General features: G+C 35.6%; 1 protein-coding gene across 1 annotated transcript in view; it reads right to left on the bottom strand.

Annotated features, from left to right (window-relative positions):
- Positions 1-16,572, bottom strand: part of DOCK3 (dedicator of cytokinesis 3) — a 148,526-nt gene extending 131,954 nt beyond the window's left edge. Inside the window, exons 1-2 of the mRNA XM_075159267.1 lie at positions 15,174-16,572; positions 6,873-6,957 (exon numbers count right to left, since the gene is read on the bottom strand). Of these exons, the coding sequence (XP_075015368.1) occupies positions 6,873-6,957; positions 15,174-15,334 (246 nt within the window). The 5' untranslated portion in view covers positions 15,335-16,572. The remainder of the gene's footprint in view (positions 1-6,872; positions 6,958-15,173) is intronic.
- Between the last annotated feature and the right edge of the window lie 1,973 nt (positions 16,573-18,545).

Genomic DNA, 18,545 nt, shown 5'->3' with positions numbered 1-18,545 from the left:
CCATATTTCTGATGCCGTTGGCCTTCTTGGCCACCTGGGCACACTGCCGGCTCATGTTCAGCCGGCTGTCAATCACCACCGCCAGGTCCTTTTCCTCTGGGCAGCTTCCCAGCCACTCTTCCCCAAGCCTGTAGCGTTGCCTGGGGTTGTTGTGGCCGAAGTGCAGGACTCGGATCAGGTGAAGTTACACCTGGATGGGTAGACTAACTATATTGGTAAAAAAACCCCCAACAAACAGTTGGATCATCAGGCTCAAAAGGTGGTGGTTGATGGCACGTATTCTCCAGAGGTCTATCCTGAGACCCATGCAGTCTAATATATTCACAGATGATCCTAAATTGGGGGCAGCAGTCAATGTATTCAAGGAGGAGGCCTCCATTCAGAGGGATCTAGGCAACCCAGAGGAATTGGTTAAAAGGAAACTTATGAAATACAGCAAGGACAAATACAACAAGTCCTGCACCTGGGACAGGCTAATCGTTCCATGGTATAGCAGAGTCTGGCAGAGTCCTGCTAAACAGCAAGCCAAACATCAGTCAGGAGAGCACTCTGGCAGCAAGGACATTTAACAATTTACTGTTTCTATTAACAGGAATGTAGCCAGTAGATTGAGAATAACATTTATTGCTTTTCACTCAGCATTCAGTAAACTACGTCTGAAATACTGCACCCCATTCAGCAAAGGGCCACCAAAGCAGCTAGGAGCTGGAGCACATGCTGTATGAGGAGAGACGGAGGGAATGCAGCTTTTTTTATTCTGGAGAAGAGAAGGTTTGGAGGTGACCTGATGGCAGCCTTCCAATAACTATGAAGTTATCAAGATGACACAGCCAGGCTCTTTACAGAGCTGCACAGCAAGAGGACAAAATACTGTGGTCAAACTACAACATGGGATATTCCAACTTTCCAACAAGGAAAAAAATAACCACATTAAGGCAGTCAAGCATTAGAGCAGGGACCCAATCTTTTCCTTGAAGAATTTCAAGATCCAACTGGACATAGCTCTTGAGCAGCCTGGTTTGAATTCAGTATTGAGCTTGCATTGAGTAGGAAGTTTGACTAGATCTCCCCTGAGGCCCCCTTCCAACCTAAAAGCCTTGCAGGGCGATATAAAAATAGGACTGTTAAGAAGTTATCCATCTTCCTTCTAAAAACAAAGAATCAGTTTTACCCTTATTTTTCCCAAAAGACAGTTGCCTGTGAAGATTGTATAAACTTTAACAGATAAGACAATCCATTTCAGTATATCTTTCTTCATCAAAGTGCTTTCTGATGCTTAAACTGAATCCTTGTCATTGTAACCTAGGCCCACTGATTATTGTCTTATCCATCACTAACATGAAAAGATTAATTAATTCAGCTTGTGATTCCATTATAATACTCAAATATTCTCCTACAAAACTACCTAAGCTTGTAGCGTCCCAACCTGTATTTCAGAAGCAACAATTGACTGCAGAAGTTAAAACCTTACACTTATGATTCTCACTTGTATCCTACAAGTTTCAGATAATTTCTTCAATTTCTCTACATTATTTTGAATTCTGATCCTTTTCTCCCATGTACTACCACTTCCAACTTCGTGGTATTTGCATATTTAGTAAGCATACTCCCTATTTCATCATTCAGTCATTAATGAAACATGAAGCACTACAAAATGGAGGATGACCACAAGAAATTAAGCTGATTCATCCCTCTTCCTATTTAACCAAATTATTGACAACCATTCTTCACCCCTTTTTTTTTTTTTTGAGTATGGGTTTTCTAATTAGCTTTGTGTTTACTTTACAGTAATTTCATCTAGAACTAACGACCTTAGGAGAATTTCAATTAAAAAACAATTAAAATATTTATGAAAATCTAAATATGGCATCAGCTGCTTTTCTCCTATCCAATAGACTCATTTATGGTCCGGAAGTAAATTGGAACTTCTAAAAATTGCTTATTCTGAACAGGTTCACAGTCACTATTACTCACCTCCTTGTGGCAAATTGGATTTTTTTTTCCTCTTCTAGCATTTTTTACGGGGAGAGAATGATTACTAGCTCCTCCTCCTCTATTACCTTTTTTAAAGGTGTAAAGTATGCTTGCCTTTTGCCGGTATTCTGGAATCTTAGCCGTCTTTCCAATGATTATCACTAACATGTCTGATATGGCTTCTCTAGATATCCCAAATGAAATGTATATAGTTCTAAATCCCCGGGAGCCGATAACTACTTTATAAACTTTCCCCCCCTGTTCAGGTGTGACTTCTTTCACTTTTCCACATGTATTGTTAGCGATTTGACACAGTTTACCACCCTACCAGAGTTTGAAGGGGACAAAAAGGACATTAAATGCCATGTTATTTTCTTGCATCATGTGCCAATTGGTTTCCCTCTAGTATAAAAACTTTTCTTTAGTTTCCCAATTATTACCAGTTTATTTACACAAAACTGTTTCTTGACACAACTGACAATATTTGCTTGTTATATCTTAATTTGTGCATTGCCTTTCTAATTTTTCTATCTACCCATTTGTGCCATTCTATTATACCTTTCTATACTTCTGTTCTTCTATACTTGCTCTTGGTAATCTGAATTTCCCTTTCTTTCACTCTAGAGACTGAAGGCAATGAAGAATTCTTAATTTATCCAACTTGGCCTCTTAGTGAGTTTCTTGTGGTTTTGTTTTTAATGTACTAAAAGAGCTATCAATTCTCCTTACCTCTTTTTTCCCGTCAAACTTGCTTCTCATGATATCTTACCTACCAATATTAGTTTTTATTGTTGTTCTTCCTCCTTCCTTTCCTAATGATGCTTGATAAGTGAATCCTATCATTACCAAGTCAGTCTCAAACAAACCGCTTTCTATCTTCATATTCTCAACCGACTTCTTACTAGGGTTTAGAACCAAATGTAAACAAATCTGTCCTCTGACAATCTGCTTTATTAAACAAACAAAAAAAATCACAGAGATTTTATGAATTTCCTGCAGTTTGTGTCCAGTTGTTTTCCTTTTCTAGCAGAGTTCTAGGCAACTGAAGTCTCTATTTTCAAGTTTTATAACTAATAATTCTTACCAATCTCATTTTCCATCTAAATAAAGAATAAGCAATTATGAGGTAATGGCAGCATTTATTTGAAACTTGTCTATTTATTGGGAACTCTGGTAAACTCATGGTATTTTTGTCAGATAGTTGAAAGAAATGGCTAAGACCTAGCAGTAACATAGCCGACAGTTGTGCCTTTCATGCACCTCTTAAATTCATCCACAAATCAATAAATTTATTGAAAAGCAAAACATATTTAATCACCAGGTTTGAACACTTCTGGTTTTTGCAAATGCCTCTAGACATTTGTGACTTGTAACCCCTTTCACTTAAAAGTGAAAGGCTATCCAAGTGTTTCTGACATCCTGCTGGACTTGTGTGGCTAAATGACAGCTTCAATCTAGTGGCAACTCCAGCACTGAGCTCTGTGGCAGAATTCTGACAATGTATTTCCCCACAATTTCAAAAGCAATGTAAATTTTAAAAAAGCATTCCATCATATTAGTTAAAATCACAAACATTGTCATAAGGAAAGGGCAATTTGGTTTCTTTCAGGAGTAAAGCAATGATTTCTGACAAATGCTGCGCATCCTGAAGCCACTAGTATTTAGCTTCATAATGAGTAACCTGGAGAAACAGGATGTACAAGGCCTCAAAGCACAACAGTTCTGACAGAGAGATGAATATAGTAGTCATACAGTAGTCACAAATATATTTAGCAATGAAAAAATGAGAGCTAAAAAAGAAGGTCAAATTTTAAAATTTAAAATTGACCAAGAAAAGTACTGCTAAGTCTAACGACTCTGTATAAAATGCCTGAATCTGTTGTCACAGATAGGAAAGTCTAATGTGTTACCTCGTCCATTGTTCTGCTAATACGAGACTGTTTTCTACGGTACATTTAACATTCTACAATCCTGCAAATATGAGAAAGTAATTGGGCTATCACAACTACTCCCACAAGATTATTTTACAACATAAAACCTTATTGCTCATCTGAGAACCCATTAAGTATTTTGTCAGGAGTAAGGAGGATTTTCTCCTTGGGTTTTTGTTAAATAATAAAAACAAACCCAAAACCACATTAAAAAACCCTAGAACAACAAAAAACCACCAATACTCCCCTCCTTCAATTTCTGCCAAATTTAAGTTAAAAAAATAACAGGTTTTCAGCTCTTTTGGTTCCTGAAATTGCCTTCTGACTGTGAACTAGATGTGATTAGACAGCACTGTCTTCCTGAATCTATAAACTAAAGCAACAGTGAAGTGTGAACTGACTAATGGTTATGTCCTGATACCAGCACAGATCTGAGCAGCAAACTGTGCTGGGGACATTTTCTTCAGGACTAAGATGGGTGACATAATCAGACTACTCTGTATTCAGAGTAAAAAAATCTTCAGAATGAAACACAGAGTAATAAAGCAATCCTGTTAGCAACTTATCTTGCATTCTCCGAGTCATTACTGACTGAATTTTGAACTGAGTTATTTCTGTACTGTATTTACAGTAATAGCACCAAACTCTCCTCGGACTATGGCAAATCAGGAACAAACATTAAAAATCAGTACTCTAGAGTGACGTACTTCAATATTTCTTATGTAACAATTTTCATTTCTTTCCACGAAATCCACTGTTACGTGGTGCAAATGATCCAAAACAGCAACAGCATATAGCCTGTTTACAAAACATGTCTTTGTTTTAGGGAGAAGTACACCTTGCATATCAAAAAACCACACCTAGACACAGACCTATCACTCCCTTATCTTAGATAGCTGAAAGCCAAAAACATTTTAAAATAGGAAATCAAAAGTTTACTAAAAGTGAGTGAAACTGGAACAATATTTATGTAGAAAAAACACTATTTTCTTTGGAAGTTATTTAGCTAAGAAGTTGTATTAAAGTAATTGCTGGGGGCTTTTTTTTCTTTGGTTGTTTTTTTGTTTTGACGGGGGTTTTTTGTTGTTGTTGGTTTTTTTTTTTTTTTTAAATAAAGTAGCATCTCAGGAAAGGTCTTCGTTCACTTTCCACTGAACATTACATGCTATTTCTCCCTTTACAGTTACATCATGATCCAAAACAAAGTTAACTGTATTACATAGTACTACTAATAAAGAAGAATCCAAACGCAGTTAAATTGTGAAATGTATTAGTGGCTTTACAGTTCATTAATGGCACAATTCACATTTCTAAAACAACTTTAACTATGCTATGTACTAAAATGACTGTAGTAGTGACTAATAATGATCGAAGTTGGAACTCACTGCAATGAAGGAATTGTACTACTTTTCCTGAAAATCCTAACATTCTTATTCAAATGTACCACATATGTTTTCTAAGGGACATTGCCATACAACAGAGATGGCCTTAATGTTCAAGGATTAGTTTTGCTTAAATTAACTTATTCACTGGTCTCCCCCCTTCCTCCCCTTTTCTGTGAGCTCAAAAATCTTTGAAGCAGGGCAAAAATGTTTATTATCTATGCAACTCCTAGAAGCAGACTTTTCACTTAAGTATTCTTCATCTGCATTTGCAGACTGTCCCAAAAGAATCAAATAGTGGCTCTCATGGACCTTCTGGACTCACACAAACTGTTGATGAACTCCAGGCTCAAGAAGCTTTAATTAATGGAAGAAATTTGCTGATCAACACTAGATCCTACAACAGGAAGCAGTTCTATTTCACCCAGCAAGTTAATAATTGCTGTTCGAGGTAACGATCAAGTAACCCAAAAGCACATCAATCTGTTAGCCCTTTTCATTATATGTCAATAAAATTTGCCAGGACATCTGCCTGGCTCATGGTGCTTTCAAATAGACCTCTGCAAGATAGACCTCTGCAAGATATCACCACAGTTAATCTCTGGAGCTTCCAAGATTTTGTATTACTTCCCATCTGACAGACTTCAACAGTACACTTGCAAAAGGCAGTGGCAAACTGCAGATTATGTAATGTAACATCTGCAGAATACATGCAGGAACCAAAGGTCTAGAAAACCTGACCTGTAAAGAAAAACTGAAAGAAATGGGGTTCTTCAGCCTAAGGAAGGGAAGACTGAATCGGACTTAAAAGTCTTCAAGTACATAAAGGGTGGTGCAAACAGGCAGGAGTAATCTGTTTCTCTGTGGACACGACAGGAAGATGCGAAGCTTAACCTGAAGCGAGAAATCTCTATGTCTAAGACCATCATTAATAAAACTCACAAACTGCAGGAACAGTGAACTGAGCAAAAAGATTGCCTGGGTAGGCTGTGGAGTCTTAACCACTGGAGATGTTTAGAAACAGAGAAGAAATAGTCATAAATGACAGAGACAGCTGACCCTGACATTAAGCAGAATGGACTGGATGACCTCTTAAGATTTTCTAGCCCTATTTTTCTTTAATTCTACAAATAAATGAAAAAAGTTTATTACTACTTTATTTAATGCTAGTATATTGACTTTAGCAACAAAGACCAAAGTTTAAAAGAATTCCCGTTAGCTGTATATGATGGATCTGTTTTTTTAGAACTTCTTTTGCTGCTTCTGAAACAATAGATTTTAAAAACAAGAAAACTGTAGGAAGAAACACCATTCAAAGTTACCTTCTCCAATTTTCATACCATGTTAATTTGTAAATTGAAATTAAAATGTACATAAGCATGCCATTTCCGAAAGAAAGTTGGTTCATTCTTACTAAAGGTACTAGAGACACTGACTATTCTGGTGGTTAGGGTGAAATGAAAAAGACGTTCAGCTTACGACACTATTCTGACCAAGAAAATATGTAAGAGTAAAGAATAAAACCTTTTTTCCTTCTTTCCCTCCGAAAGTAAAAACTCAAAGGAATCTCCCACAGATTTCTTACCATTTTATAAAGATCTGAAACACTGATCTGATCTGAATCCACAACCTCAAAGTCCTTCCGAGGAACTAAATCTAGGCCCAAATGTCTGCAAAAGAGAAAGAAGGAACAATGGTAAGTATAATACATCAGAGCGTTCACTATTATCTGCTACATGTGCTTACTCAAGGGCAAGGACACAAGAAATACTGAACTATTTAAGTCTTTCTGCAATTGTTAATCATTAAACAGATAATCCTTCTAAACAAAATTAAATGCAAATATCAAACAAAAACCCACTATGAACTTGTTACTTTTTGTTCAGACTTCAGCGGAGCAATTAATGTTAGTTGAAGGTTTTGGCCAATATCTTGGTGCAGTATCCAGAACAAGTTAATTCCATACACGGAAATGTAGAAGGCAAATAAAGTCAGTACTCTGGTTTCTGCTGCAGTATTTGAGTAGGTTGCTTCACTACATAATGAAAAAATTCAAACGTGCAAATAGATACTGCGCCTTGGGAAGCTGCTTTGAAATTCCCGGTGTTCTTGCAACTAAATCCCCAACTTCTTCACTGTATAAACATAGTATTTTTTTTATAATAAACAATAACTGCAATATCGACATGAATTTTAATCTGTATTTGTAACACACACATACAAAAAACCTTTTTAATTACTCTCTACTAAAATAATATTTTGGCTCAAATCAGATATATAAACTATATAAAAAAAAAAAGTATACCAACGCAAAGAGGATGACTAGTTAAGAAATTCTGTAGTAAAGGTAGTTCAGGTCACAGCTGCATGTGAGTAGTAGACAGAATAAGCTATTTTGCATCCAGAATAATAAATGAACAACTACTAACAATTAATTAGTAATTGTAGATTGCAGAACCTAGAACCTGACAACCTAAAAGGTGTCAAAAACCAACTTTTGCTCTGTAGATCTTCATGTTCTGAGGCATCAAGAGTTCCGAGCATTACAATAAAAAGCTATTCTAAACACACACATTACGAGTAAAATTAAAGAAACACACAAATGAACCATTTTCCTGCTTTCATCTTACATAACTTGGATTCTTCATTTACAGATATTTCATATTGAAATTCTTAGTAGTCTTAAAGAAAAAAAAAATTCAGAAGAGGTGCCCTCGTGGACTACCTTTGCACTCTTTCTGTCACTAACTACAAAAGAAAAACAAAAGTCAACTTAATTTTGTAATTAGAGAGGAAAACATTCTACACAGACTTGTTCCTGATGGCAAATGAAAAATCTTATTTGAAAAAACCTCTCAGGTACCACAGAGTAATTGTATGGTGCAATAAACAGAAGCCCCCAGGCAATACAGTGTCTCCTTCTAAGCAATTAACAACAGCAAGGAACAACCAGTGGTCTGTACGAAGCCCAGTTACCTTTGCTGACCGCTGTACTTTTAATCATTTCCCGTTAAGTTTCCCAACTCCATAATTCTTTTTGAAACTTTGCTTAATTGGGTTATCCTTCTTTAATTATATCCCTAAACCGTCATATCTCAAAAATACAGCTCAGCCCTGGTCCACTTGCTGGCAAACAACTGCTAGGCAGTACTATAATTGTCATTAAAACATTGTACTGACAAACTGGAATTTCCACATTCTTAGTTCTTTGCCAAAAACAATTACATTTTCAATGGAAAAAGGAAGAATTTTCCTTCTTCAATGCAGTTTTCATGCCAAATACCAGTTTCTAAACTCAAAGGCTAAATTGTGAAAGTGATGGTTATACACCTTTTACACACTTTGTTTTGATTAAACCTATCAAACACAAGTTATCCCTGGCCCAAGTCTGAAAACTGCAGCTGCAATGATGAAAACTGCTTTATCTGTTTACCAAATGAAAAAGATTAAAGTAAGAATGCACTAGGTAATCCTTAACTGCAGCTGCCATTTGAGCCTACTTATAATAGAGTGTCCAAATATGTAATAGAAAAAAAATGGTAACAGGTAAAAATAGTAATATTCAAAGAGACCACTTCAAAGTTTTTTAAAAAAAGTTAATGCTCATCATATTCATTCACAGAAGTTTTCCTGAATCTGAATATCTAAACCTCCTCCAAAATACCCGGTCGCTCATATGTGTACACACACCCACCCCTGAAGTATATTCGTAAAGGAATTTCTCCTGAACATACAAATATTAACAAATGATTTTCTAATGACATTATCAAAACCACTTTTAAGTGCATTACAGTTACAAAGCACTATTAAAGTTTTACAGAAAAAAACTGTCAAAGATAATCATAGCCTGATATTGTTGTATTCTCGTAATTTCAACTCTCTAGAGAGCTCAGGTCAAACAGTGGTTGGACTCATTACTCAATACATGACAAAGGTATTATCTTCTACTTAATAATGTTCAACACAACTGCAGTAGCATCCTTGTGAAACTTATCTGATATCCTATTTTTATTTAAATCCCTTAACACCATGGATTTCCAGCCCAGAAGATTCTCATTCTCTAATAATACGTTAATCCTGCACAATACTTGCTCCCCGCAAATAAAGGTGTCTTTTGCTTTAGTACTAACATGCTGTCATCTATTGTGCAGGTGGAAGTTCAGGTTTATGCATTTAATTTGTATCAATTATTTTTTGTCCGCGAAGGACTGACAACATAATGCTTGAAATGGCAAGGATAGTCAGTGGCCCACTTTCACTCTCTATTATCAAGCACTGTGGGAATATAAGAGCACCAGCTGCCAAGCAGTATTTCTCCAAAACATAGCCTGCATAAAAATTAGATAATGTGCTGGTTTGTTTATTTGACACTTCCTCTCTCCACAATACTTTCTTTTGCAAGCAAATTCATGTGCTATTTTATTCTGCCTTAACATTGAACTGCCTTTCAAAAATATTTCCCAAGTATACCTACAAAATATCCCCAAGCCTATCAATGACCTCTTGATACCATATGGCTGGGATACCTCCAGCTGACATTTAGATATTCCTCCTCTTCCACATAGAAGTCTTTAGAATTTTCCTTTCTTTGGGGGGCAGGGGGGAATCCACCACCCAAAATCTCGAGATAGTTTTCTCAAGTAATAAGACGACAAGCCGATTTTCAAAAATACTAGCATTTTTAATACTGAAAGGGATGAACATACAGCTCTGCTTCAGGTTAACTGGGCTTCTAGAGAAAATCAACTTGGTTTTAATGGTAATTTCAAAGAATGATCTTAATTTCTAATATTTTCATTTATTTAAAACACAAATGCTATACCATTTGGAATTCATAAAACCACAAGTCATAACGAGTCTTCCTAGAAGAACCTTGCAGAAATATGTCATTTGACTAAAAAATGTCTTTAAGATGCACATCCGAGCCTGAAGAACAGATTGGGAGAACCCATCCCATCTCCAGAGTGTGCAAGATCTCATCCCCTTTGCTCCAAAAATGTGCACTTTACTTTTACTCTTTTCAGCTTTAATTTTGCAGCCACCAATTTTCCTTGTATGCCTTCTCTCACTACATCAAAGCCTCATTTAATATCGTTCATATTTCTCTTACACAAATACATTTGTAAAGGTGGTGAAGGGAAAGGAAATGATCCTGACAGCGACTCACATAAACTATGTGCAGACTTTAAAAAAAGGCTTCAAAGGAAATACAATGCAGAAATCCATGGAAAATGAAATATATAAAAAACAAAATGAAATATATGAAAAACATGTTTGTGAAAATTAGACTCTGCTAATACAACTTGATACTTTTCTTTGACAGAATTAATTTATTTTGTATACAAAGAAACTGCAGAGGCTGTAAGCTATAAAGAAATTATTAAAGCACTGACGTAATGCTACACAGGAAATTGTTTCTTAAAACGAAGGTGATGAGATGAAGGCAAGAAATCTTAGTAAGGAACTGATTAAGGGGAATGGCAGCAAATACTGCTGAGCATGGAAGTATCAGACTACAGAGAGAGGTTATTAAGGTTTTCCTCAAAGACTGACATCCAAGAGAGTTCCTTACAGTTTTAATCCCTATTCAATCATTACTACAGGTATATTCAGGAGAGGGAAAAAATATTATATATTTAGACAGAAATGGCAAATATTCTTTCTGCAACCTTCTTAAAGGCATTTCATTATGTTCACTCCTATTCTGATCACCTTTGATGAAACAATGACAACTACTGTAATAAGAATTTCTTTAATTCTCAAACTGATTTCCAGATATTATGATCTCATATGTACATTTAATACATATCTCCAAATGCATTTTACGAACTTTAAGCTAATTGTTGCAACACTACCAGGAAGTAATTATTATTCCTTTTATATCAAGAAAAATGTGACAAGAGGGTAAGACACTCAAGCTCCAAAAATAATCTTCTAAGGATGTGAACACTGAAATTTAGGACTTTTTGAGTTTTAAGACGATGCTTACTTCATTGGATCACACTGCTCCCTCTACAGTGGTACGCATGTTAGTAGTTAGTAGGTACTAACATTGCATCTGCCACTGGCTTTCCAACTGCAATTTTGACGTAAGAGAAAGATGATGACTTTACAACAGTGTTTCATTTTATTTGTATGACAGTGTGAAAGATTTATTTCTAACGTTTTTTCCCGTTTTTCTTTTTAAACGCTCGTTTGTAACTTTTGGCTATCTGTGGATCCTTCTGTGTAGAATTTATGGCAACTATTTGGAAAATTTCTTTTAATGCAATGATTTTAATAACATTTTATGTGAAAAAGAATAACCTTTGACTAAAAAGTAACATAGGCCACAAACTCATCTTGTTTATGTTTTTCATCTGTCCAAAATCCCGAAGTATTGGTGGCTCCCCCTCCCCTACCCTGTTTCTGAGCCTAAACATAGAATATCTGTCCCACATTTATAGGGAAGGAAGTATCTTCCCTCAGTATAAAAGGGAAAGTGATTGTGCTCGGAAACTTGGATGCTTTCTATTAAGCTCCTGGCAGATATTATATTACTCTGAAAGAATCAATCCTGAAGATTATTTAGGATGATCTCTGGTTTTTAAGTTAAATTACTTTGAAGAAATCTTCATTTGCCTTTTTGGTAAATAAGGTATGCACATGCTGCTGCAATTCATTTTTTGCACTGGAGCAGAAGCAGAGCATTCACATTTGAAATAGAAGCTCTGTAAGGCAGATTTCTTCATCTGGTTTTGATGCAAAAGACTCTAGAATGAAACAGTTTTTTGTTAGTAAAAAAGTTTAATTCTGGTTTCCCATTCTAAGCACTAGTAGAAGTTAAAAAACTTACCCATTCATTTAAAAAAAAAAAAAAACTAAACAAATATTTCAAAGTCAAGTTTCTATTTTACTTGCAGCATGATTTAAAATGAGATGATGAACCGCAGATTTCACTTCATAAGATGATTTAAAATGAAATGATGAATTGCAGACTTCAGTTTTATAATGTTTGTTTCCTGCTCTACAAATTTTTCCTTGTTATTTACAGACCATTGGACACTTCCAATAGCATTTCAGACTTTAATAGATTGTATCAGAGTGAAACATTTTTAAAAAACACAAATATTTGTAATATTCTGTATAAAACCTAGCAAGATATGCAGGAAAAAAAGCCAGTATATGAGATTTCAGCTGTGCAAAAATATACACAAGGATGCTTAAAACAGAAAGTCTAAAACCACTGAGATGTTTATCTGAAGGTAGTAAATTCTGCTCTTTTGAGCAACTGGGAAATACAAAAACCTATATAGCAGGAATACCAGGCACTGTGTACTGCATGCATACAAAAACAAGCTAACTGTGGGAAGCTGGAAGAGGTAACAAAGCATCACAAAAAGGATGCATCCCGATCATATTTGGTATTGGGGAGAAAGAATGTGTAAGCAACAGAAAATTAAATTGCTACAATAAGTGGAAATCAGTATTGCATTATGAGAATGACTAACAACAATACAAAAGGTTAGCAGCAATAGTTTAAAATAAACTATATTCCTACATTTTTAACAGACCAAACTACAGGGCAAAACTTCTTAATAGTTAGACTAAGTATACAAAAATAAGCAAAAGTAGTTCACTGTCGTAGTTCTGAAAACAGTCTAAATGACTTCTTTCACAAAAAAACCTGTAATAATCCAAGGAGTGTATCTGTCCCTTGATTTCCACCCACTGCTACGAGAACACAAGGGATGACTACCAGAACCACTGCCGGTGTATGTAAGGGAAAATGATACCAGTTCAACAAACTGGAAAAACCCTAACTGGCGGTGACGGGAAGCGTGAATTTCATGTTTGCATCACTCCTTCCCGAATAATACAATGCATTAACGATCAAGGTCAGGATAAAAGTAGCTTTACACTAAATAAACATACAGGCTACATATTAGATGTGTAAGGTTACCTGTTTCCTGAAAGCTACTCAGTCATAGAATGTCTCCTATTAGATTGTACTATCTTAAATAATACAGACCTGCTCATGTATTTAAGCTTCTCGGTTGACATTAATGCATGTTAATAACAACGTTTTTCATTTATTTTATTTGCAAATCTCAAGTATGACAGAATAAGCAATGAACATTACTACATTATTTAAGAAAGGGCAGTACTATGTGAATATGTATACGAATATCATTAGGCTTTTTAACAGATTAAGACATGTGGTAATGAGTTCCATGATAAAACTTAGAGAGGGGAAATAAAAGAAAGTAAGAGAACTCTCCCAGAAATCTTATGGAAAAGAGTGATGTTGCAGAAAGACCTTCCAAATTCCCAGACATTTATAATTAAATACTGCATAACGTACAGATTAAATGAAATATCTTTTCAATCATATGCCTTTTTATGCAGTTCCTTTATTGATACGCTCTTCTGTTTAAGTATGTATCTCTGATATCATGTACCTTTTTATCTAGGGAAGTCCTAGTACCTGTTCTTACGTAGTAAGAAACACAAATGCTTTTTTCCTAAACAAGCATCCAGAGCAGATGAATTTAATCATTAACATATTTATATTTACTGATTTCACTGATGCTTCTCCATAATGTTCATGCATTAGATTTATCTTTATAGTTTTAATGTACTTTGTATTTAATGATTTTAAGTTTTTTTTTTTTAAAAAAAAGATGTCTATAGCCACTTCATTGAACAACCTATTCTCTTCATTGCTGCATTACTGTCTACCCTCATCTTTTTTTCCCCACAACATTTTTGCAGCTTCCTGTTGCTAATTTCATCCATACACTCTTTGAGCAAAAACATTTAGGCATAATGTTCAAAAATGGTCTCTTGGTTCCCATTTACTCTACTGGGAATGATAATGGAAAATATCTGTAACTCTGCACTGCAGAACAATGACTTGATGCAATCTATTAGTCTACGTTCTTCACAGCTCGCTCTCAACAAGAGAGAAACGAAATGTAGCATGGGGGCTAGCCAAATCTTCATGAATGTATTCAGGTATGTCTCTCATAAGGAGTCCTGAAGTAGGCGACTAAGGAACAGATTCATAACAAAGATATGTTAGTGAAAAACATTTGACTTTCCTCCTTAGTTGTCAACTTACAGAATTCCTCCCCCCATATGTTAATTAGCACTAACCCTACTCCTAGTTGAAAAGCAGTCGCTATATGCCTGAGGAGGGTGATATTTCCTTTGAAAAGGTCATATGCATGTCATGCAAAACTTACCTGTCTGATACACTATCTCTCAGAACAAAACCGATTTTGAAGGACTAGTTTTTGTCTAATGGCAATTTATTACCACTTCAGCTTCTATCTGAATTGCAGTCGTCTTTGGCTCTAAAAAAAAAAAACCTCTCCACAAATTCACTGTGGAACTGACCAAGGAGAGTCTAAACCTCTGAGAAATGTCATCAACAGCCAAATATAGAGATTATGTATTATAATTGTATAAAAAGTCTAAATATCACAGCCTTAGCTCCAATGTTACTGTTGACAGTGAGATTCTCTAGTTATTGCACCAACCATTAAAATACTTCTTCAATTGACAAATGGGTTTTTAGTATCTATGAACACATACTCCCAGGCCTAACATTCACTATGTTGAAACTAAGTAAATTGACCCAAACCTTTTAAAAGTGCAGACAGCCTTAGAAAAGACCTACTAAAAAGTGAACAGCTCATTTTATAGAAATAGTAGAACAACTGTGCAATAAACTCACTGTAAGAAGATATATTTGATTTCCAAATAATGAAATGTTCTCCCTGTGTACAAATACTACTGGAAGGAAAAAGTTGTTGGTGTTGTTTTGTTTGTTTGTTTGTTTTAATAAAAGCTATTTAAAAATAATTAGAACAAAGAGTACCCAGCTGGTACCTGTACTTACTCATTGCCCCAGTCCAGCCTCACTGTGAGGTGTCTCTTGACCTCTCGCACCTGATCCTGTGTCAAGTGACCTGACAGCAGCTGTCTACGTAGGTCAATGAGTTCATTCATCACATGGCGCAGTTTGTAGAAAAGATCTACCTTATGTTTCTGTAAAGGCATATTTTTGGGAGGAGAGGGGAAGAGAGTGAGAAAGAAAGAAAGAGAGAGAGAGAAGGTGAGGGGAGAGAAGGGGAGGAGAGAAAGAGGGAAGAAGAGAGAGATTAGTCAGTTTGGAAAGAGAAAGAGTGTGAGAAAGAAGAGAAAGAAAGAGAGAAAGAGAGATATTAATAAGTTACCAAATTTTCATTTAATTACCCTAGAGGAACATTAATCCAGTTTGTACAAGCTTTAAAATATTTATATCAAAAAGTAGTGTTAACTGATGCTATTTAAATTGATTAACTTTTTATTTCTAAAGTTTAGGCTCATCTGCTAAGGGGTCCATTTTCTGATGGAACCTAATGCTATAGATAAGAGGATTCATTATGTGCAGCATGGATCACTTATTCCAATCATATATTAAATTCAAAGTTTTAGACTTAATGTAATGGAGAGGTGAAAAAGTGAGTTTTCTGTCAGCAGCTAACTTAATGGTTCTGAAGAGTTAGCAACAATGATTCACCACAACAGAAAACCGCTTCTTTTAAAATTGTTTATATTCCAATTACTAAAATTTACCCAAGTATCTATATTAGGTGGGGGGGATATGAATATTCATTATCTGCACCCCAAAAGGGACTAAAGCAATGAATGATAAAATCCACCTGCACAATTAGTTTAAAAGAGGAAAATTACCACAGATAGTAAATAAAACCCACACTACCACCACTAGCAAAAAAAAAAAAAAAAAAAAAGAAATAATTTAAACAACTAACACCGCAATCCTTTCCAAAAGAACTAGTATTCTTCAAACATGGAAAAAAATACCAACCCCAAACCAAACCCCCAAAACACAGACAGAAGTGGAAACACTTTTTTCCCCTGCAGGAAATAACTATATGGGAAGTCCACAAAAAGGAAAGTCTGGTGCTCACAACCAAGGCCACCTATAAGCACCCATAAGATAAGGAAGATCTGAAGTGTCAAAACTACTCCAGTATCTGCTAGATGAGAGTTGTGTGTCAAGGCAGCTCTCGTCTATGTAGCCATGTCTATACTGCATAAAATGGCCAATGTGCAATGAATGAGGATCCCAAGAAGAAAAAAGCAAAAAAAAAAAGATCTCCTGTTACAGTTGAATGCTGTTTTTTTAAACAACAAAGCTCCATTCCTACCTGTATGCAAAACTTGAAACGTTTGACTCTCACTTGGGAAAAACACTGACTACATGGACTGAAACAGACTTTGCAAGCTAGCATCGTCTTGATCACATTTCTGCTTGTAAATGGGTGTTTTATAAAAGCTCTCTAAATAAACATACCTACATTTATCAAGACTGGATCTGATAGAGGAACATCCACAAAGAAAAACATAAGTGTTTTCTATTGCAACATATTATCAGAAAAAATGTTTTTCACTTGTTTTACCAAAAACAAGTAAGATGAGATGAAAAAAGAATTTCCATCTACTTGAGTTTGTTTTCCTACAAGACCACTAATTTGCATGACTTAGGAAAACAGATTTCAATGCACTCCATTTTGATCAGCAATTTGGTAATTTCTCTGAACCTGATTACACATCTGTTTTGCTGAAGCAGGTTAAGCACAGATGGAATCATCTGCTGTTCTTATCAAACAATTTTGAGATGAAAAGATGCACCACCTTTCAACTATGCATCAACATTGGTTCTTGTCCTGCCTGAAAAAATGAAATACAGACACCAGGTCCAACAGAAAGACATGTATTTCCAGGGCTGAAAATACTTATTCTAGGAAGAGAATCATGCATAGCTGGTAAGCATAAAATTACTAGATTCGTGTTTAGGTTTTTTCACTAAATGTGGTCCAAAGTCAGTCTTATATAAGCTGAAGAAGTCAGTAGATATAGGAAATATCCATTTTTATATGCTATTTACATGAACAAGAAAAGGTTGTAACAACTTCTAACAAAAGATGAAGACAATGGAGTTTGGGACTATCAAATAAGCAAATTAGGCATATCTACCAATAAAACAGTTGGCAATGAAATGATCATGAGAATCAGCTCCAAAATCATCATATACAGACTTCCCAAATAAACCTGCTGAAACTCTTGTAATGATGGTTCAAGGCTATCAGTGAATTCAAGTCCAGAACGCTATGCTGGTTAAATTACTCTATGTTCTGGAGTTATTTTTACACTGTTATTTTTTACATAAGTATCAGAAGTACTTAGTTTAAATACAAATAAATGAGAAAAGAGATTGTAGAACACAATTTTGTAAAAGCTAGTCACATTAGGTCCTACACACTGAGCCGAAAAAAAGAAAAACCCTCAAAATCAAACCTCTCTCGAACCTCAAACACCTCTCTTGTGTTCCATGCTCATGACAGTATGCCCTTTTCAGCTTTAGTTCTCAGACTTATTCTTCAAAAAATATTCCATCTGCTTTAAACAGAATGAGCAATTATTGATAGACAGAGAGCTGAACATATGGTGTCCTTTTCAGAAAATACAAGGTCCCCTATGCGGAAGGAAGAAGAGGTATCAAAGTGGAAAGCTAGACGAGCTGTAGCTGTGACCTCAGGCAAGCAGTTATGTAGTGAACCATAGATGCAAGACCCATGAAAGTGAAAGAAAATACTGTGAGAGAGAAAGGAGAGCTAGAACAGAGTTGAAGGTAGCTTAATTCCAGGTTTGCAGGCAGTAAAGAGTTTGAAGCAGTCAAAAAACAGTTTACAATGCCCTTCCCCACACTACAAGAGTCTAGTGACTAATAAGCTGCATTTGGGATAGAGGAAGGGAGATGCACATATTTTAATTACTTTCCTCCACCTTCTCTCTTTCAAGAAAAAGAGACCTTCAAAATTCAACACTAAGCTAAGCTGATCAGGATTCCTACCCGCATGTAAAGAAAACTGCTTAAAGTGAAACAGGTGAACCTGGACACCACATTTCCAGAAATTTTAAGCATCAGAGAGCCCTTCAAGCAATTTTAGTCAGAGTAGCACCATAAACAACCTGAAACTTTATCATCTTGTTAGTAGCTACATAAAAAAATGCAAGTCAATCCGATATGTGTTCATTCTGTTTTACAGTAAACTTTCATACAACCTATAACCTCTCATTTTTCATCTAGCTACCAAGTAGTCATAAGCTACCAAGCAATGAGCACTTTATCAGTCAATCCAGAATGATCTCCTGTGCACATTTATGAACATATTTGGCAAATGTTTTGCATCCAGAATATAAA

The sequence above is a fragment of the Calonectris borealis genome, chromosome 10 (genome assembly GCF_964195595.1).
Source record: "Calonectris borealis chromosome 10, bCalBor7.hap1.2, whole genome shotgun sequence".
Taxonomy (NCBI): domain Eukaryota; kingdom Metazoa; phylum Chordata; class Aves; order Procellariiformes; family Procellariidae; genus Calonectris; species Calonectris borealis.
Note: the sequence above shows the minus strand (reverse complement) of the source record. Positions and strands in the feature narration are given on the sequence as shown.